The sequence below is a fragment of the Gobio gobio genome (assembly GCF_949357685.1).
Source record: "Gobio gobio genome assembly, chromosome: 4".
Classification (NCBI taxonomy): domain Eukaryota; kingdom Metazoa; phylum Chordata; class Actinopteri; order Cypriniformes; family Gobionidae; genus Gobio; species Gobio gobio.
This window is the reverse complement of record NC_137100.1, coordinates 63,366,108-63,389,531: the sequence shown is the minus strand read 5'-3', so window position 1 is coordinate 63,389,531 and position 23,424 is coordinate 63,366,108. Positions and strand designations below refer to the sequence as shown.

Genomic DNA, 23,424 nt, shown 5'->3' with positions numbered 1-23,424 from the left:
GGCACCGAAATCTGCGTACAGATTTGGTCCGGCTACATACCGGTTATATAGGTAGGCTATGGCACCGAGTTTCAGTACCCAACCCTACTTGTGACCGCCATTTTTGAAATAGCAGCTAACCGAGGTAATAGCTGCTTGATTGTAATCTCTGTCTATACAAATTTTGGTGAGCTGCACGAATGTGTTGGATTCGCTGTGTTTTGATGCGGATGTAGGATTGTAAAGCCATGTGCATCAATAGTAACGCAACGTTCGCCATAAGCTGATCGTTCTGCGCAGCGCAGATGCATCTCGAACAAGCCTGGTGTGTTTGTGTTTCCCACTGCCTCACTGGTGTTGCTGAGAAAGATGAGACTCATTCAGTCCTGGCTCTGTGGCGGCTCTCTAGCCCGTGGAAAGGCAAACCGGTTATTAGAAGGCTTGTCAGTCGAACCAACTCCGAACCGGCACTAGCACTAGCTCTGAACTAGCACCCGGTTCATGCTGGTGGAAAAGGGGTATCATATTCTTTATCCTACACCCAATGAAGCTTTGCAATATCCCAAAATGAGTATAAAAACATATGGATGGAAACATATCTTTTGATACATTCACTATATTTGTGTTCCTGCACTCAAATTGCACAATGTTTGCAAGTCAATAATAGGCAGGATTTGCAATAATTTTGCAAATAGTAGATTAAAATGAATATACTTTTTATTATTGTGTTTTAACGTAATGATTTTGGGATTTTTCATCTGATTAATAAAATAAATAATCTACAGATTAGTCGATTATTAAATTTTTCTTTAGTTGCAGCCCTACTACATATTGCTCTACTAAACAAAAGTGACTTTAAACTGAAAAAAAATTGGTGTAGGACTTATTCAGAAATTGCTGGTCAATTTCACAAAGAATTACAAAAAAGGTAAGTAACACATTGACTAAAAAGTCAAATTTAGAAGTAGAAAGACTGAACATGTATTTTCTTGTAAAGAACTCACTAATCTTTGATTTATTTACAACTTTGAAAATCATCTTCACTGCGTGTCCGCCAGGAAATCATTGGGCCGTATGGGGAGAAGCATTCATTGACCGAAGCCCAAGATGAACCGTGGGACTGTCTGTATATCTGAGTGAGATTCTCCTGCATGCAATAATAAAACAATTCAAATAAGGTCCACAGTCTCTGACCTTCCCCATCAATGAAGCCTGTAATGCAGCCAGCAGAGTTTCTTCCGGTAAAAGTCGGAGCTCATCTAAATCATGGTTTTGGAAATGGTCTAGCTAGCGGCAGTTCTGGCCTTTAGGGTGTTGAAAGCGGATATACCATGTTTCAGGCGGTTTCAGAATGCCTAACATCGAATATTAGCCAATATTTTCTCAATCTGTGATTCAAATCAATTTTCTCAGTGCCAGCTGTTGACGTCTGCTGAAAAGCTCGGAAACGCCAGGCTAATCCTACCGAAGAACACTGTATAATCTTCCTTCTGTGTTTGCTATTACTTTTCAATTTTAACAGTAGGATTTGAAGTGACCCTTTTGCGAACAAAGCCACTGAGAAAGCTCCTGTTCTGCTCTATGTGGTGCCATGATGGGGTGACGGAGCAGGAAAATGTGTGCTGGAGCTGGCAAACCCATCCGCAGGTCTCTGGCTGAGAGAGCAGGTGTGAGGAAAGACCGGGATAAAACGAGCGCTACTGGTCTCTCAAGGCCAATTAGACCTGGGCTGCTTTCAATACAGTACAGGCAAATCACATCAGCTCATACCTGCAGATGGGCCGTAAAGTTTGTTAGCTAGCCATGTAATACTTCCCTGTTTTCTCCAGTAATGCTGCCCGAAATTCACCATTGTGTATTGTTGAGGTATCATTCACGTAGCACAAATAGTGTGAGACGAGTTACAAGCCAAACGTTCAAATCACTCCAAAAACAGGCACGATAATAGCCAACGAGCTAAACAAGCAGGGCTGTCAATCAAAATTTCAACTAACTTAATTGAAACATAAAATTGAAATAAAAATGTATTCAACTTAAAGGGTTAGTTCACCCAAAAATGAAAATTCTGTCATTAATTACTCACCCTCATGTTGTTCGACACCCGTCAGACCTCCGTTCATATTCGGAACACAAATGAAGATATTTTAGTGTAAAGCTGATGCTGAGAAAGGCTTCAGATAGGCCTCCATTGGCATTCAGTACATTTACACTCACAAGATCCATAAAAGGCACTTAAAACGTCGTTACAAAGTCCATCTCACCACAGTGGCTCTACAATAATTTTACGATGCGACGACAATAGTTTTTGTGCGCAAAAAAAAATCTAAATAACACCTTTATCCAACTTGTTCTTGTCTTCCGTGTGTGCCTCCACGACGCATGCGCGAGAATATGACGCAGATCCGGCGTTCGGACACATGACCCAGAAGAGATTTGTTTACAAGCAGAGGAAGACGCGCGTATCTAAGCTGTTGAATTCTACATTGATCGTGCTTTAGGTCTCGGCGTAGTTCTCAAAATGGGCTAAAGTGTGCATTTCATGGATTCCCGAACGCCGGATCTGCGTCATATTCTCGCGCATGCGTCGTGGAGGCACACAGAAGACAAGAAGAGGTTGAATAAAGGTATTATTTTGATTTTTTTTTGCGCACAAAAACTATTGTCGTCGCATCGTAAAATTATTGTAGAGCCACTGTGGTGAGATGGACTTTGTAACGACGTTTTAAGTGCTTTTCATGGATCTTGGAAGTGTCAATGTACTGAATGCCAATGGAGGCCTATCTGAAGCCTTTCTCAGCATCAGCTTTACACTAAAATATCTTCATTTGTGTTCTGAAGATGAACGGAGGTCTGACGGGTGTCCAACGACATGAGGGTGAGGAATTAATGACAGAATTTTTATTTTTGGGTGAACTAACCCTTTAAATAGTAATATTTAAAATGAATAAAAAATGACAAAAGCACTTAAGAAATAGTAAAATTAAGCGAACAAAGAAAATCTACAAATAAAAGCCAATTCAAAATATGAATAAAAACTACAACAGTATTAAAAATAATACTAAAATGACTTGCTATGAATTGTCTAAAAGCCAACATTAAAAGACATTCCATTTAAAGATGCATAAGCATAAATAAATCAGTAAACAATACTTGCTGATAAATAAAAATGTATTTAAAAAAAGTAATAAATAAATTAATATTGGATGAAAACTGAAAAAAAAAATATATATATATATTTTATGAAATAAAAATGTAAATTAAAATTAATTAATTAATTAAAAATGTTAACTACTAAACATTAAACTAATATTAAAATGAACAGAAAATATAAAAATAAAAGCAAAATTTAAAATATTAATAAAATATAGCATGAAAGGGCAGGAAATTTGAACGATCCTCCTTCTCCACATTTTGTAAACAATGGGGCGGTGTACTTCCGCCCACGTTTGGCGTGAACTTTCCAATGTACGTTACATAATGCCTGGCTCATTGCAGACCAGCACAAGATGATCAATTGTGGTTAAAAATCATATACATTTGAATTTTCTGATCGTGTCGCTAGATAAGACCCTAGTCCTCATCTGGGATCGCGCAGTACCATTTGAAGCTCTTCAGAGCCCTTTGAAACTGCATTGATGTGGACGTTCAACATTTTGGTTGCATTTAAGTCCAGTGGAGAAAAATCCTTTAAAGTTTTCCTCAAAAAACGTAATTTCTTTTCCACTGAAGAAAGAAAGATATGGACATGTTGGATGGCATTGGGGTGAGTAAATGATCAGGAAATGTTTATTTTGAGGTGAACTAATTTTTAAGGCCTTTAAGGCAATTGGTCCAAAGTCCGGCTCCACATCAAATATATTCTGTTAGGCTGTGTTTATATTTTTTTCCCAAAAGTATCTTGTTTTAGGCCAATTTTGTGTTGTTCCCCTGACATCATATTTTTTATGCATGATCCCTTGCGTTTTGTAAATGAATCTGGGCTTCGCATTATATCAGATACGTTCATAGTTCTTATGCTGTAGATAAATGAATATGTCTCATCCACGTCACCTTGACTAACGCCAAACCTCCGGCGCCACGGATACTCTCAGCGGCTGTGGAGCGGTTTTTAAACAGCGAAGTGTCCCTGGTGTCCCTCTGAGGGTGGATGGACAGGGCCATAAACATGCCTGCACAGTTGATCTTGGCATCAGCCAATGGAGAGGTAAGTATCACTGAAATAAACTTGGAGCTAAAAATCATTAATGGAATATCTAAAGAGTCCTTGAGTGTAAGAGACATTATATTTTAAATATATGATTTAATAGGAAGGCTATAGAATAATCAAACGCTTCACAGTTTTCACTGCATACATTCTAAATTCAACATAGATTCATTCTTATTAAAGCTACAAATGTTTTATCTTAACATGAAACATGTCTTTCGGCGCTCGACTCGTCCAGACGTGCAAATCGTGACAAGTATACACTGTAAAAAATAAGGTAGCAACATTTTAGTTTTTAAAGATTTACCTAAAATTGACAGTAAAACACTGCATTTCATTAACTGATATAATGTTAATTTACCAACCTATTGAAGTACTAATATCTGTTTTGTACCTTTGTAATACACTGACAACCACCAATCACAGTGCTGCTGAGAGTCACATGATAGAAGGTTAATACTAATATATAAAAAGTGCACAGTTTCATACACACAAACACTAAACACCATCATAACATAAAAAAATGCAATAAACATTAGTTTAACAACATTAGATGTCACATAAAAACCCTACTGAACATAACTGATTAGAAAAAAATAAGAAGAAACGGTTAATCAGGGCTCTGAACCAGTTCAAGGAACGAAAACGAAAACCGGAAACGAACGAAATTTTAAGAGGAACAAAAACGAAAACAAAAACAATTTGAATCGTTCTGAACAGAAACGTTAATTTGAAATGGCCATTAACCGGTTAATAACGTTATTTTATCGTTCTTTTAATATTTTAAATTGGCAGTGACCAATAATGAATAGTAGTGCAGCATGTGATGTGACGGATCAAGCGTGAGTGAAATGCCCGCGCACCAGAATCTATGAATCTACCGTCAGTAAAGAGCGCGCATTTACATGCCTCAAGTACATTTCTTTCCCCGCTGAGGTCTACAATGAATGTGCAGGTATTGGAGGACATTCTTTTCGTACGTTTAAATAAGCAGTACAGACTTTAAGCTCAAATAGTCTGATTTAGACTAGTTTATGGATTCCGTTTAAGCCTGTCCAAGTAGGCTATAGCATCTATCAAATTTTTCCTATAGTCTTTCAGATTGCCAATACAGGACAGGTCAATGTTTTCTATATAGACGGTTGATGCTTCGTATTAAATGGTATATTGCATTAAATGATCAAGCTTTATTAGCTGACTGAATTTGATTTTTGTGATGCAAGGACGTGTTGCGCAGTGTTTGCTTTGAAATTAGCAGTTGACGGTGCATTAAAAGAGCAATGGTTATCCAGTTTATTTATTCTTTATTCATGCAATTTTTAAAACAAGTCGTGTTGAAAAAAAGTGATGTACAAAGAATGTTATCACTCTTCTGACAATAATTAGGCATAAGAGGCCACTTTCGATTGTTTAACGCTCCATTAAAACAGGTCCGCTGTTTATGCTTTGTAATTAATGCATGTATTTCTGCTGTGGTTTTAAAAATGTTATGAAATAAATATTCAAGTTTAATTACCATGCGTATTATTATTATTGAGTGAAAAATAAGTCTATTTATACATATTTGTATAGGCTAAATTAAAATAACGTTATTAACCGGTATTTTTTCAAATCAAACCGTTTTCGGAACAGTAAGGTTTATTGAGGAACGCAAAAACGGAAACGCTATAATATCGATTCTGCTCGGAGTGAAACGATTGATATTTTTTTCCGTTTTTAAGCCCTGCGGTTAATACATCAAATGTGAAGCGTTACGCAGGGAATTCTTGGAATGTCAATTGATGTTTTTTCACTGTAAATTACACAACTTTTTGTATGTACTGTTAGATCCATTACAGAAACTTTCTATTAACCAATTAAAGGATTAGTTCAATTCAAAATGATAATTTCCTGATCATTTACTTACCCCCATCTCATCCAAGATGTTCATGTCTTTCTTTCTTCAGTCGAAAATAAATGACGTTTCTTGAGGAAAACATTCCAGGATTTTTCTCCATATAGTGGACTTCAATGGCAACCAACGGTTGAAGGTCCAAATCAATGCAGTTTCAAAGGAAGGGCTTCAGAAGTTAAGTCAAGTCACCTTCATTTATATAGCGCTTTTTTACAACACAGATTGCTTCAAAGCAGCTTTACAGTGATAATAGGAACTTCATTTTGTTTTAGAAGAAATATTTTTGATCGATTAATTTCTGTTGTAAAAATGTATTAGTAATTTAAAGGCCCCCTGAGTTTTTTAGCTTTTAGTATGATTATCTTAGCCTTAAGGTTAGGAACATTGTTCCAAAACAATGACAAAATTCGCATTTAGGAGATATAAGCATTCAAAACTTACAATCTCTCACTTCCATTCAAATGAATCACAGATTTTGATTATTTTGATCATCGCAGACTTCATTTTCTCATCACATCTTCTGTCTGAAATCAATCAGTTGTTCACACATTTACTGTTTTCTACTTGGTGAATGGCACATAGCGCACTATACATGCGATAGGAAATGATTCAGACATGTAACGCTTTCAGTTGAGGCGAATGAAGTCTGTTTTCACGTTAGTTTCACGCGCACAGACACACAAAGTTACACACACACACCAACGGCTCTGGTCTAAAGTTGGACTGACGTTAGATACTCGAGAGCGCAGCGCGGATCATTTGCGCGAGTCGGCGCAGACAACAAAACATATCGGACCCATTTCAATTCTGCACAGAATGCTGTATTTCAAAGAGATATGGAGGAGATTATGATGATAAATGGTTAGATTTGGAGGAAACTGGCTTTAACAAACAGAAAGGCTAGTCAAAATGTGGTATTAACGAAACGCTATTGGCCGTTTCAAAAAAGGGGAGGAGCTGCTAACAACTGGAGCCGTTTCAGGGGAAATTACGTCAACACATTGAATAATGCCGCGCGTTTCAAAGCACTTCAGTGGGTCTTTCATTTGGAGCCATTTAAACAACACCAGCTTCAACTAGAACAGAAAACCCCCAATGCGCTCCGGACCCCATCCGCACGGCAACAGCATTTGGTGGCCCGAGAACGCCAACCATGAAATAGGTTTGAAATAGTTTTGAAACTATACCATCATCATCCCCTCGCAAACCCCTAAAAAGGCCAATCCGTGAAATTGGCAGAAGGGCTTCAGAGGCTCTGCACATCCAAAGCCGAGGAATAGAGTCTTATCTAGCCAAACCATCAGTCATTTTCAAAAATAAATAAACATTTATATACTTTTTAACCTCAAATGTGCAACTTCGGTGTTGTTCTTCTTCACAGTATTGCGAAGTCATCATGTTGGAAAGGTCATGGCTGTGACGAATATGTAAGTACCGACCGAGTGCCGAAAAACTCCATCTCATGGTCTCCTCCAACTTTAAAATCGTCTGACATCGTTGTTTTACCTTTATTTTTGTAAAGGCTGTTTGATTTAGTCTTTGCACGTTCGTTTTAACACTGGGTCGTACGTCATGGCCGTGACCTTTCCGATCTGATGACGTCATACAAAAGCAGAACACCGAAGACACGCATTTGAAGTTAAAAAGTATGTTTATTTATTATTATAAATGTTTATTTCTTTTAGAAAATGACAGATGGCTTCGCTAGATAAGACCCTATTCCTCGTGGGATTGTGCAGAGCCTCTGAAGCCCTTCGTTTGAAACGGCATTGATTTGGACCGTTGGTTGCCATTGAAGTCCATTATATGGAGAAAAATCCTGGAATGTTTTCCTCAAAGGACTGAAGAAAGAAAGACATGAACATCTTGGATGAGAAAATGATCAGGATATTTTAAATTGGAAGTGAACTCATCCGTTAACTGTTTTTTACCGCAGCATTTTTACAGTCTTTTACGGTTAAAAATCACAATCGTTTTTACAGTGTAGAGTAAAAGTCGTGCATTCCAGTCTTTTAGAAGGCAGTCGGCAGCAGACAGAGGTCAATCAACAGGTTTTATAAAAGTGGTGGCCAAAATCAAGAGGAAAATACGTTTCTAGTACTTTGAAGGTCGTACTGTTCATTGAAAGAAAGTGCAGGAAAAGATTCATCTGCTATTTTAATTGATGAATGCTTCATAAGAGCATAATTTCTCTCCATATTTCAAACATCTGTTCATTTTTAGGAGAAGTGGTCATCTGGCCTCAGATTTGAAGAGTGAGAGGATCCAACGGCAAGTGCCAAATGACACACATCCAGACATTGTGTTTTCAACCAGTAAAACAGTCTAAAGCTTCTGTATGTTGCCGGATTAAAACAAGAGCTGTGATGTGAGCAATCTGGCTTTAAACACCCCCTGATGCCATTTCTTGTCTTCTACCGCAAATAGTGGCAAACAAACTGGAGTGAAAAAGCCCCGGAAAATCAAGACCATGAAAGAAGAAAATGTGTTTTCGGGTTTCTATGCTGACAACAAAGTTCATGCGTGAAGCCCTGCTATCGTCATGATCATCTTGATCGATAGTGGCAGAAAGAACAGCATGATCAGATTCAGACATCCATCACTATAATCCATAGTCATTATGAAGCGGCCATTGCGAATGTGAGTAACCTGGTTTTGTCAAGTAAATAACACTTACTGATGAAATGGCATGGCTTTTTTAGGGATTGCAACATAAACCAAGATTTAATGTTCAATACATACATGATTTAATTGAATATTGCATAAGAATGACAATGCCAGTGTTTTGTTGGCAATCGGCACGCAAGTGCATATAATGTCAACAACACGAACATATAGTGAATCAAAAGTTATCTAGGGATAATGCCATGATGTATTGTGTGAGTGTGTTTCTTTAGCTCCGCCCACTGCACGCCTGCACGAGCTCGGCTGTTTTCAGAAAGAATCGGTACAGCATATCTGTCTTTTATAAATATCATAAAACTAAAGACTCTTCAGAGATATGAAGAAAGTAATACTACTCTATAGCTACTCAAGATTAACATGAGACGGGCAGTAACTGTGTGTGTTATGTACCCTTTAAAGGGTTAGTTCACCCAAAAATGAATATTCTGTCATTAATTACTCACCCTCATGTTGTTCGACACCCGTAAGACCTCTGTTCATATTCGGAACACAAATGAAGATATTTTAGTGTAAAGCTGATGCTCTGAAAGGCTTCAGATAGGCCTCCATTGGCATTCAGTACATTTACACTCCCAAGACCCATAAAAGGCACTTAAAACGTCGTTACAAAGTCCATCTCACCACAGTGGCTCTACAATAATTTTACGATGCGACGACAATAGTTTTTGTGCGTAAAAAAAAATCTAAATAACACCTTTATCCAACTTGTTCTTGTCTTCCGTGTGTGCCTCCACGACGCATGCGCGAGAATATGACGTAGCGCCGGTGTTCGGGAATCCATGAAATGCACACTTTAACCCCATTTTGAGCACTACGGCGAGACCTAAAGCACGATCAATGTAGAATTCAACAGCTTAGACACGCGCGTCTTCCTCTGCTTGTAAACAAATCGCTTCTGGGTCATGTGTCCGAACGCCGGATCTGCGTCATATTCTCGCGCATGCGTCGTGGAGGCACACACGGAAGACAAGAACAAGTTGGATAAAGGTGTTATTTAGATTTTTTTTTGCGCACAAAAACTATTGTCGTCGCATCGTAAAATTATTGTAGAGTCACTGTGGTGAGATGGACTTTGTAACGACGTTTTAAGTGCCTTTTATGGGTCTTGTGAGTGTAAATGTACTGAATGCCAATGGAGGCCTATCTGAAGCCTTTCTCAGCATCAGCTTTCAACAAAAATATCTTCATTTGTGTCTGAAGATGAACGGAGGTCTTACGGGTGTCGAGCGACATGAGGGTGAGGAATTAATGACAGAATTTTCATTTTTGGGTGAACTAACCCTTTAAGGAAATGATGCAAAATATAGAGACTGGCTGGTAAATTGTCTCAATTCTATGGAAGCTTGTTTCCGCCACTGAATAAAAAAAATAAAAAGGTAATTACGACTTTTTATCTCACAAATCTGACTTTTTTTCTCGCAATTATGTTATAAAGTCATAATTGCATGATATCAAGTTGTAATTGCGCGTTATAAAGAATTGCAAGAAAAAAAATCTGAATTGTGAGACGCATTTAGTCGCACATTTTTTTTTCCCGTGACAGAAACAAGCTTCCATACAATTCACCCTCATGTAGTGTGGGAGAATGTTTTTTTTGTTTGTTTGTTTTTTAAACAAATGAATAATTGTATTATTTATTTAAAATATTATTTATTTATTATTATTAAATTAATCAAAAGTGACATTTATAATGATACAAATATAATGGTTCCACAAAAATATAAGCAGCACAACTGTTTTCAACACTGATAATAATCAGAAATATTTCTTATTTCTTGAGCAGCAAATCATCATATCAGAATGATTTCTGAAGGATCATGTGACACTAAGACTGGAGTAATGATAGGAATTAATTTGTAACATTTATATAGCGCTTTTCTGGGTACTCAAAGCGTTTTACATGGAAGGGGGGGGGGTCTCCTCATCCACCACCGATGTGCAGCACCACCTGGATGATGCGACGGCAAAACGCCCTGCTTAGCTTCAGGGGGAAACCAGTCTTGGGCTACAGGGTGATATGGCTGCTGAAATAAGAATATTTCTGTTTTTACAGTATTTTTGATCAAATAAATGCAGCCTTGGTGAAGAAGAGACTTCTTTCAGAAAAATAATAATAATAATTAAAAAAAAAAAACCATACTAACCCCAAACTTCTGAACAATAATGTATTTTAAACAGTGGCTACTTTAAAATGAGACTTTCGGCTTCTCAATTTGTTCAGAACTTTGGTTCATTTGGGTGCACCACTTCTCATGACTAATGTTTTCTGCAATCTACGCTTATTGAAAACCATACAGTATACAGTAGGATGAGAGAAGTGTTATGTTTGGATTCCATGTCTCTTTCCACAAAGTTACAATTCTAATTTTCCATTTTAAACTGCTTTGAGTGGAACGATTTGGTTAAAACGCATCAGTTTCAAAGTGAGCAGGGAAAAATAATTACCGGACTAAGTGGGCAAATTGCAGAAAACATACTTACCATGATATATGAGCAACACGTTTTTTATAATTCAGATTATATAATTATGATTAAGTAGCTAAAGGTTTGAGGCCAATGATGAGTCTGGCTTTATTTTGTGGGGACAAAACGATCCTCTCCATGAGGACAGTCTCAGATTCATTAGATAAACTAAATATATTAAATAAGTGTCTTACCGCCCAGGTCTTGCTCAATCTGAAGATGGGAGCGCTTTGCAGTGCCGACACCACCGACACCATAGAATGAAGGTTATTCAGCTCTAGAAGTTTCTGCAGACATAGAAAGCAAGTGGTGAATTGCTATACAGTTCAGAAAACTCACTGCACAAACCACAAAAAAGGCCGTTTAAAGAGCACGAGGAAATCAAAGTGTACATTTATATAGCAACCACTTCCGTTTTACTGGTTGCATTTTATTTTATCATGTTTTGCTATTAAACGCATGTAATGAAAAGTTCTCACTTTATAAAAGGGTGGGTTGCAATTTGTGCAAACGCAGAAAATGTCCTACTGTCTGTTTGTTAGGTTAGATGATGTCACAGCTACCGCCCACACTCAAAACTCCCTTTACTGCTCTCTGATTGGACGCTGTCCACTAAAAGACAGTGACCTTCAGTAAGATACAGACCTGCTTTCATCATTACTCCCACAATGAAGCCCCAACAAATGATGGAAAACTGCTTTGCGCTCGCTTCAGCAAATTTGGCACACCTGAATCCACTCCATGACACATGATGACTACAATCTGAGTGTTTTTTGTTCTGTCAGCAAGTGTTCCTCTGAGATTTAGTCATGAGATATCTGAAGGATGTCCAGATATTCGAGCTGCCTCATTGACGTGGCTTGTTTTGATGACTTTCTTTTGAGAGCCAGATTATCCGGATGAAAAACCAAAGGGTGAGCAAATGTTGTCAGAGTAATTATCAGACCATTGTAAGACCATTAAAAAGTGAAGTATGCAATTGCTGCATGTTTCTAATAATAATAATAACAACATAACATACGCTGTACATATTAGTGTTGTAACGACTTACGGTTTGGTCTTCCCGATCACTTTTTTAACGCGAATCGACGCGTTTGTGTAAGAAAAATACACATATTTAAAACTTTATCAAGTAAACTTTCGGCCGATCGCCTTCTGTGGAAAAGTGTTGAAAAGTGAAACTCAAGATGCGTGCACGACGTCTGACGGGCGGACCTGGTCTCGTTAGTCTTTCGATCGGCAGGGGAGCTTTCAACAATTTTTCCATCTATTGAACAGGGAAGGCGGTCGGCCGAAAGTTTACTTTATAAAGTTTTAAATATGGATATTTTTCTTACACAAACGCATCGATTCGCTTCAGAAGGCCTTTATTAACACCCCAGAGCCGCATGGAGCACGTTATTTGATGGACAGATGCACTTTTTATGGACTTCTAAAACAGAGCAACTATAAATCCAATTCTAATGTGGCGTTCACACCGGACGCGATTCGCGCGAAGGTGGACGCTTGAACAGTTTGAGTTTACTCGCTTCAATCGCGCGTGAAATTCGCTCGAATCGCGCGTGACATTCACTGCACAACAGGCGCAAATTCACGTCATGGGCGGGGCTTCTGCCAGCGGCTCGTCTCGTTGAGAAATGGCTGACATGGGCTGTGTTTACACGTCTTTTTTTTGTTAAAATCTACTGTTAATGTGTGACAAAACGTAGTTTTAAGACTTTTTCAGTCGATAATGTAGTTGTTTAAAGCTCAAATATGTGGTCTATTTATATAAAGAGTGCCTATTTGAACATTTTATCTGGCGTTTTCGGAGTTGTGAGCTCCAGCGGATCAGCGCCGCTCAGCGCTCGTCAAAGCCGGCGAGGGCAACCTTTCCTCGGCCAGTCCTTCTGCCGTCTGCCGCTGGCTCTGATGTCTCTGTGGTGTGTCTTAAGCTATAATTCGTCTTGTAACGGCCGATCTTTGGTCTCATGGATCTATAATTTGTTCCCTGGCAAATCGTTTAGGCTGAGGGCAAAGAGAAGTTTCATTACTTTATATTTTTAGGCTATAACTGTACGTTGCAGTTGTAACGTTAGCCTACTAGCACTGACTTTGAATGTTTGAGTGAATTGTTTGCTTTATTTCATGTATAGCTTATTATACCTTTTACTTATACCTTTGTATTATTGATCATACATAAACTTGCATTTATCAAAAAGAGACTGTGTTGTGTTTCATGTCATTTAATGTTATCACAGTGATAATCATATTGTCTGAACCAGATATTAATATACAGATTTTCTCCTCATTGTTGTCACTACTAGAGCAAGCTCCTGATTGGTTAACGCGGCGCGAAATATCCGCCAAAATTCAGATTTTTCAACTTGAGCGATTCGCGCGTTCAAAACGCTCAATTGGCGTCCTTTGCGCCGCCTCAATGGCGTCCTTCGCGCCGCAGAATGCCATTTCGCGTCTCTGCATTGACTTAACATGTAAATCACTCGCGCGAATCGCGTCCAGTGTGAACGCACCATAATGCTTGGATTAGCCTGGACTTTTGTAATATAACTCTGGTTTTATTCGTCTGAAAGAAGAATGTCATATACACCTAGGATGACTTGAGGGTGAGTAAATCATGGGCTAATTTTCATTTTTGGGTGAACCATCCCTTCAAGTTAAGAAAACCCTTAGTTACAAGGTTAAGGGTACCCTTAGTGAAAGAAAAAAAAAAAGTTTTCCCTTTTTTTTTTTTTTTTCCTTAAGTTCAGTTATGCGTTGCAACAAAGTCCTTAGTAACCATTTAGCCCTTAAAAAATTAAGGGATCAAAATAGGTCCCTCAAGTCATCTGCTGATTTCAAAAGCGCTTGATGATTTCATGTTAATTGAGAAAGAATGTACCGATGTGCATTTTTACCAATCAATTAAAATAAGCCTGTTGAAAGTATGACGTGGCACGGTGTATATTGATTAAATAAACATTCCCCACCAAAGTTTTCATATTTTTTCATTACTTCCACTGTGCACTTGAATTAATTATTTCATGGCAGGCTTTCATCTTGTGCACAAGAGTGACTGATTATAGTGGCAGGCTTGGGTGTTTTTCCCCTGTCTTTAAAAAAAAAAGGCTGCTCGTCCTTGGTCCTGTTTGTTTTAGATTTTTTTTGGTTTCCATTATTGTAAAGCCAGTTAGCACACGTTGTGTCATTCAGTGAATAATCACTGAAGTTGTGAACAAAGTGGCGTTGATGCGTGAGTACAATACAATAACAATGAGAGGACATAAATAATGTCATTTAATGGAAAATGGTGTGAGTGGCGCGGCAGGATTTTGAACATCCTCTGGTCAGGTGTCGTAGCTGGACTCATAAAACAATGTGCTCGAGGAAACTCTTTGTCGTCCATCAGTCCGCCTTTAATATTCTCCATAACTCAAATATTGCGGTACAGCTGTATAGTTTAGTAAATGTTAAACTTGTTTAAAAGTCAGTGGTCTGTTATTATCTGTTTATTGCGTGAGATTTCGTAACTAGCAACCGCTTCTCCATTGCCGTGTTTTGCCAGAAACTATCGCAAAAAGCTTAGTTTAAACACTTAGGTAAGGGTGACGGTTAAGACATTTGTTGCAACGCTCTTAAAGAAATCCCTTGCCTCAGGGATTTTTTCCCCCTTAGGGAAACAACCACTTAAGAGGTTTCATGCAACCGGGTCCTGAACCTTGGAAATTCTAACAATTACAATAGGGTTTCAGCGCTACAGGCTTGAACCCCAAAAAATTTTTGGTGTATTTATTATAAACACATTCCATATATTGTAAATGTCAGCTCTGGCTGGACTTCAATAAGCTCTGCATGTAAAGTAATGGATATTTGAAGGAAATTAAGGAAAACTGATGCAAAGTTATATAATGGTTATATAACTAAATAATAATGCTTTGTTGATCGGTTAGTGTGTGCCAACCGACTTTAAATGGCACCTCATTTCAAAGTAGAAACATACTGTATGATAATCTATAGTCCACACTAATGAGGTGAGCCGTCGAAGTTGGACAGACTCACAAACATCATCTCTCAACATGCACTACTGCAGCACGATACAGCTGGAGCAATTCAACGTCATTAGAGTAACATTTCTACTGTATATATCTAATCCAGACCCAATGCAAATTCCCTGATTGCCCTTTAGCTCTGTGTGCTGCTGTGTTTGTGTTTTGAAAATGTGTTTTGGTCGATCGATTCACAAGTAGACGAGGGAGACACGTTCCCGTTTACACCTGGTGTTTTAATCCGTCTCTTTTGTCCACTTTCAACCACTTCTGTCCTGATTTCTTTGAGGGGAGAGTGTATGGGCGGGTAAATGTATGGGCTTTTTTCAGATCTTTCGATCTAATGGACGAAATAAGCTCTCGCATTTTTATATGTGAACATGCCAGGGGACGACTGAAAAACATATGGAGAGCAGCAGCTTTCATTTTTGCTCAAGACCAGCAAGAGTGTGTGTTAGAAATCAGGGATGATTTTCATCTTCAAACCAAACTTGTGTCTCCAGCTGACAAAGTTTAAATCCCGTCTGGATAGAGTGCTTCCCATAATGTTAATGCGTATATGCGGAGAGTAGACAGTCTTTTGTGGCTGTTCAAACACATTCAACCAATGAGCGTTTACACTACAAAAGCAATCCGGTCAAATCTGTTCTCGACTACCTCTGGAAGTGGTCAAAAGTGGTCAAAACGTTTAGACCCCGTTTACACCTGTATTTAGCGTTGTTCACTTGTAATCCGATCGACCCAAACTCATCTTAAAGGGTTTGTTTACCCAAAAATGAAAATTCTGTCATTAATTCCTCACCCTCATGTCGTTCGACACCCGTAAGACCTCCGTTCATCTTCAGACACAAATGAAGATATTTTAGTTGAAAGCTGATGGCTGAGAAAGGCTTCAGATAGGCCTCCATTGGCATTCAGTACATTTACACTCCCAAGACCCATAAAAGGCACTTAAAACGTCGTTACAAAGTCCATCTCACCACAGTGACTCTACAATTATTTTACGATGCGACGACAATAGTTTTTGTGCGCAAAAAAAAATCTAAATAACACCTTTATCCAACTTGTTCTTGTCTTCCGTGTGTGTCTCCACGACGCATGCGCGAGAATATGACATAGCGCCGGCGTTCGGGAATCCATGAAATGCACACTTAAGCCCCATTTTGAGCACTACGCCGAGACCTAAAGCACGATCAATGTAGAATTCAACAGCTTAGATACGCGCGTCTTCCTCTGCTTGTACACAAAACGCTTCTGGGTCATCTGTCCGAACGCCGGATCTGCGTCATATTCTCGCGCATGCGTCGTGGAGGCACACGCGGAAGACAAGAACAAGTTGGTTAAAGGTGTTATTTAGATTTTTTTTTTGCGCACAAAAACTATTGTCGTCGCATCGTAAAATTATTGTAGAGTCACTGTGGTGAGATGGACTTTGTAACGACGTTTTAAATGCCTTTTATGCGTCTTGGGATTATAAATGTACGGAAGACCAATGGAGGCCTATCTGAAGCCTTTCTCAGCATCAGCTTCCAACTAAAATATCTTCATTTGTGTTCTGAAGATGAACGGAGGTCTGACGGGTGTCGAACGACATGAGGGTGAGGAATTAATGACAGAATTTTCATTTTTGGGTGAACTAATCCTTTAATACCATAAGGTAACTACATGGTTTACGGTTAAGTTAAGTGGTAGGTTTAGCCTAGTTTAGCCTGGGTTAGTGCCTAGTTATTACCCAGTTATTGTAATTACATAGTATGTACATGGGGAACAGGACTGTACAAGTACTACCAAAATAACTGTTCTTGAACGTACCTTTGCAATCTTGACAAAGTGGCTCAGGATCTCAGCACGGATCTTCAGGGTTTGAGCGGTGAGGATTTCCCGTACCAACCAGAAGCTCACCTGAAGAGATGGGAAAAACAGTGATGCCAGGGAACATTAACATCCTAACGTATCAGGAACAGGCAGCAAAACAATATGAAATATCTGAGTCATTGAGTGTTGACCATCTGCCGATCCTGATCCGACACTTGCTAGCGCTTGGTGCACACCTCAAATACATTTAAGTTATTCAAATCAATCCAATGTATACAATGTATACAGGGCTGTACAGAGTTTCTCAGGGGCTCAAATGTAATAAAAAGTACATCTATAGATACTATAGAGGGCTACTGTCCTGCAGAGCTCGGCTCAAACTTGCCTCAACACACCTGCCTGGAAGTTTATAGTATGCCTTGATGAGGCTTCATGATATTCACGTGTGCCTCATTTCAACGGCCCTCCTCTCTCTCTCACCCAAACCAGTCGGGAACCCGGCAAAGGGCGACGATTTCAGGGACAGGGTGGCTCTGATAATAAGGGAGAGGGAGCCGTTCTGTCACAATATGAACACAGTCTCAAAAAGAAGGATAAAAGCAGAGGTCAGCTGAGGTCACGTCATGTCAGGACAGCACTAGGTCAAGTTTTCATCTGCGGTTTTTGGAATTTGATGCTTTTCACTAAAGGGAAACTCAACTGGAGTCAAAGCATATCTCGTGGAAAACCCATTTCTGACAGACAAAAACAAAAGTGCTGGAAATGACTGAGATGGAAGAAAAGCTATGTAATAACTGAAAAACGAGACACTCCAGTCTGATTATAATTGTACGGCAAACACAGAACGCCGGGCACACAGATTTCACTTGGCAGAGACTGCAGCGAAAGCAGATGCCAAAAAAAAAAAAGAAAATAACAAAATTAGAAAGCAGACGAAGACCGTAGTAAAAGGTTTAAGATTTCTGCCCCATGGAGCCGTTATAACACAACGGGAGTCAGGTAACAAACCTCAACAATTTCCTCAAAAGCAGCCTTGATTATATTTCACACAGAGGGAATCAAACTCACGAAACTATTTCGTGTCTGACAAATAATTCAGGGGAAAAAAATCACTGGTGAACCAAGCAGGAATGCATGTTATAGCGTGTACGGATTGCAACAGAATTGGGATATATTTTTACATAAAAAAACTAATCATAAAAACTACATTACAACTGTATACTAAGATTAAGTCTAAAAAGCCCACCCAAGTCCTAAAACACAACATGTGGTTAAAAACAAACCTTTTGCTGGTTTATTGGAGGAAAAAAGGCTGAATACAGCTGATTTGTCCACAATCAGCAAACAGTCACAGAACTCCCAGAGGAACAGTAAATATATCTGTAAACTAGGAATATATGGACTGAACCGTCCAAGCAAATGTCTTTTCCATCGACCCTCAGGAAGTCAGTTTCCATAACATCATGGGGATAAAAGAGTACATAGTTCGACCATAAATTTAACCCCTGACTTTGATCCTTTAAAAGAAGACATTAAATTGACTGAGTACTCAACGGTTTATAACTTTCAAGCTAGAATAGAATAATCAACTGCAGTGTTCCAAAACATAGTGAGCTGCCTACATAGACAGCATGAGCATCCTAACTTCATACGTTAAGTGAGTGATTTTAGGAGCTCTAGATAGACAAGAAAAAAAAAAAAATCCAGACTTCACCAAATGTCTATGTGGTGTTTTTAATATGCTTTAATACAAATCATGAGCAAATTCATCAGTCAACACCATTGCTTTTTTGAGTATTTTCTCAATCATTTTAATTACCGTTATGTGTCTGACGTTGTAGAGAGCGATTCATAAAACGCATTTCCATTCTGATACATCGATTTGTAGAAGAGCCTGTATGAGTGAGTGGAGGCGGGGCTTATTTGCATATTCATATCCACATATACTAAATGAAGCATTCAAATCATATTTTAAGGCATGAATAAAATTTACACAGGAAAAACAACATTTAAATGTGTAATTTTGGTGATCAAAGATCAGTTTGAAGGGATAAAATTATTGACTACAGGGGGACTTTAAAGTGCCCCTATTATGGCATTTGAAAGGTTCCTATTTTTGTTTTGGCCCAACAACAGGTTTACATGCATGCAAGGTCAAAAAAACACTTTCATTGTCTAATATATATATATTTTTTTTACCTTATTTGCTCAACGACTGCCAAAAGATTCGCTCAACGATTAATTTTTCCAAATCCCTCCTTTGCGTGACGCTAATCTGCGGTGGTATGAACAGACATGGCATCAATTTTGCCTCACCAATTCGAGCCAGAGTCGCTGATGAACCAGAAAGTCAATCGCAAACACGACTGGAGCAGGACCTTTCTCAATGTAAGTGTCAATGTAATGTAGTTTATAGCACTTCAGGCTGACTGAACATGCAGAATCGGAAGAATGTCTGAGAAGAGACGGACTGCAATCTGATCAGGGTTTGTCTCATTTGTCTTATCTTGGTTTAATGTTGCCTTGTTTGCCTTGAGCACATGGCTCTGTCTCTGTTTGTGTTGGCCATGTGCTCCTCTCTTCCAGCCTGTGTGCTTCTCTGCTCCCTATTTATTGTGTTCTCTTTCCCTAATGTTTTGCCAGTTTGTTGTATTAAGTTAGTTGTGTTTGTGCTACCTGTGACAACTTGTGCTACCAGTGACAACTTGTGTGCTACCAGTGACAACTTGTGCTACCAGTGACAACTTGTGCTTCATGAGCTTTCCTTGCTCATTGTTGGATTTCGTCATAGGTTGTTCCTGTCTACGTTTCCTGTTATGTGGTTCAAGTCAAGTCTTGGTGCTTTGTTCCCTTCCTTCTGTTGGACTGTGTTAACCTCCTCTCCCACCATCTCTTGTCCTGCCTGCAGTGCGTCTCAAATAAACTGTTTAATCTCATTCTGCGCCCGAGTCCTCTCTCACTGTTCCGTGACACTGTCGCCATTTGTTAGTTCAGAGTACATTATATGATTATAACTGACAACTAAGGAAAATCCCAAATTCAGTATCTCAGAGAATTAGAATATTACTTAAGACCAATACAAAGAAAGGATTTTTAGAAATCTTGGCCAACTGAAAAGTATGAACATGAAAAGTATGAGCATGTCCAGCACTCAATACTTAGTTGGGGCTCCTTTTGCCTGAATTACTGCAGCAATGCGGCGTGGCATGAGAAGATCAGTCTGTGGCACTGCTCAGGTGTTATGAGAGCCCAGGTTGCTCTGATAGTGGCCTTCAGCTCCTCTGCATTGTTGGGTCTGGCATGTCGCATCTTTCTCTTCACAATACCCAATAGATTTTCTATGGGGTTAAGGTCAGGCGAGTGGGCTGGCCAATTAAGAACAGGGATACCATGGTCCTTAAACCAGGCACTGGTTGCTTTGGCACTGTGTGCAGGTGCCAAGTCCTGTTGGAAAATGAATTCTGCATCTCCATAAAGTTGGTCAGCAGCAGGAAGCATGAAGTGCTCTAAAACTTCCTGGTATACGGCTGCATTGACCTTGGACCTCAGAAAACACAGTGGACCAACACCAGCAGATGACATGGCACCCCAAACCATCACTGACTGTGGAAACTTTACACTGGACCTCAAGCAACGTGGATTGTGTGCCTCTCCTCTCTTCCTCCAGACTCTGGGACCCTGATTTCCAAAGGAAATGCAAAATTTACTTTCATCAGAGAACATAACTTTAGAGCACTCAGTAGCAGTCCAGTCCTTTTTGTCTTTAGCCCAGGCGAGACGCTTCTGATGCTGTCTGTTGTTCAAGAGTGGCTTGACACAAGGAGTGCGACAGCTGAAACCCATGTCTTGCATACGTCTGTGCGTAGTGGTTCTTGAAGCACTGACTCCAGCTGCAGTCCACTCTTTGCGAATCTCCCCCACATTTTTGAATGGGTTTTGTTTCACAATCCTCTCCAGGGTGCGGTTATCCCTAATGCTTGTACACTTTTTTCTACCACATCTTTTCCTTCCCTTCGCCTCTCTATTAATGTGCTTGGACACAGAGCTCTGTGAACAGCCAGCCTCTTTTGCAATGACCTTTTGTGTCTTGCCCTCCTTGTGCAAGGTGTCAATGGTCGTCTTTTGGACAACTGTCAAGTCAGCAGTCTTCCCCATAATTGTGTCGCCTACAGAACTAGATTGAGAGACCATTTAAAGGCCTTTGCAGGTGTTTTGAGTTTATTAGCTGATTAGAGTGTGGCACCAGGTGTCTTCAATACTGAACCTTTTCACAATATTCTAATTTTCTGAGATACTGAATTTGGGATTTTCAGTTATAATCATCAAAATTAAAAGAAATAAACATTTGAATGTTTGAATGAATATAATATATAAGTTTCACTTTTTGAATGGAATTAGTGAAATAAATAAACTTTTTGATGCTATTCTAATTATATGACCAGCACCTGTAGCATTTAATTGGCCAAGTGAAGGCTCAAGACAATGCAAGAAAGGATGAATCACAAACGATCCAAGTCTGTTAAAAGTATGGTAGAGGTAGAGGACAATATCTGGGAATAGCTTGGGTCTATTCATATTAGACACAACAGAACTGTATGTAAACTCTAATGCCATGACAAGATCCACACATTTGTTCTTTTCTTAATGTTGTAATTATTTTATTCTCTTTGAATTCAAGAGGTTCACAACACAAAACCGTCATGTTTTTTTTTAATTGCTAGTGCTATTTCGCGGCATCGATAGTTCTTTCGGTTTTAGAAAAAGGTTGCATTTGACTGCATTTGCATTTGACTATTACGTTCTTCTTGTCCTCATCTCTGACAAACTCGAAGTAATGCGCATACGTCCATCTCGCGAATGTACAGTCGTCTTCTGCCATCTTCATCCCTTAAGCCTTGTTTATACTTTCGTTTGGCTCCGCAGCGCAAGCCTCTGCTGACTGCCACGCGCCTCGTCCGTTTGCGGAGGTGTTTATACTCGACACCCTCGCCGTTGTGCTATTCTTTGAAATGACAGAGCCTTTAAGCCTTCTTTAAGCCGGGTGCACACTGTACGATTTATAATAGTCCTTTACGATTGTTCCTCCAGCAGCCATATCACCCTGTAGCCCAAGACTGGTTTTCCACTGAAGCTAAGCAGGGCTGAGTCTGGTTACCTGGATGGGAGACCAACTGGGAAAACCAGGATGCTGCTGGTAGAGGTGTTAGTGAGACCAGCAGGGGGCGCTCACCCTTTGGTCTGTGTGGGTCTTAACGCCCCAGTGTAGTGATGGGGACACTATACTGTAACAAGCACGGATGAGACGTTAAACCGAGGTCCTGACTCTCTGTGGTCATTAAAATCCCAGGATGTCCTTCGATAAAGAGTAGGGGTGTAACCCCGGCATCCTGGCCAAATTTGCCCATTGGCCCCTGTCCATCATGGCCTCCTAATCATCCCCATATATATACGATTGGTATCATCACTCGGTCTCCTCTCCATCATAAGCTGGTGTGTGGTGGGCGTACTGGCGCAATATGGCTGCCGTCGCATCATCCAGGTGGATGCTGCACATTGGTGGTGGTTGAGGAGATTCCCCCTTCTATGTAAAGCGCTTTGAGTGCCTAGAAAAGCGCTATATAAATGTAACAAATTATTATAATTATAATTGTCAGACTGTACGAACAAGATCCCCGCTGTAATCCAGGTCACACTGTAAGCTCTAAGTAGTCATTAATGTACGATATGTACGAATGTACGATAGTCAGACTGTACGATAGTCAAGGCGCGCGCGCAAGAAAACTCACCCGCAGTTTTATATCATCAATCAACGAAGCGTTCGGTGACAGAGAACTGCATTACATGCAGGATTGAAATGGTAGCTACAAAGAAATCTTAAGCGCTCATTTTGGTCATAGTTTGTCAAGAAAAATGAAGATAATTTGACGGTCGTCGTAGGAGAAACCACACAGCAGGATTGGCGCCAAATCTTTGGAGGTCTGAGGTCAAATTTGATTGCAGTGATCATTAATCAGCTGCCGGTGACCATGTCAAACTAACGATCAAAGACTTCCGATTTTAGCCAAGGATCAGAGGAATCTTTTAGGATTTGCAAAATTTGTCTCAGACGGCCAAATCGTGGCCAAAATCGCACATTGTGCACCCGGCTTTAACTGCTTTTCTACTGGCCAGTCTGGAGTCTTTATTTACAAACTTGGACACCACACGCGGCTATTGACTGACCTCGAACAGGTAATAACTTGCTTGCATTTTTCATTCGTTAAAGTCTCGCGGTCTTGCTGTTTTTTGCTGTTGTTTTTTTTAACAATAAAATTTTGGGCTAAAAGTGTGTTGTAACGCGAGCGTACCGAACATGTACC

General features: G+C 39.5%; 1 protein-coding gene across 2 annotated transcripts in view; it reads right to left on the bottom strand.

Moving 5' to 3' along the window:
• Positions 1-23,424, bottom strand: part of LOC307125795 (ras-specific guanine nucleotide-releasing factor RalGPS1) — a 269,981-nt gene that overhangs the window by 178,068 nt on the left and 68,489 nt on the right. For both annotated transcript variants that reach the window (XM_079815915.1, XM_079815914.1), the window contains exons 6-7: positions 17,063-17,152; positions 11,420-11,512 (exon numbers count right to left, since the gene is read on the bottom strand). In XM_079815915.1, coding sequence (XP_079672041.1) covers positions 11,420-11,512; positions 17,063-17,152 — 183 coding nt within the window. The remainder of the gene's footprint in view (positions 1-11,419; positions 11,513-17,062; positions 17,153-23,424) is intronic.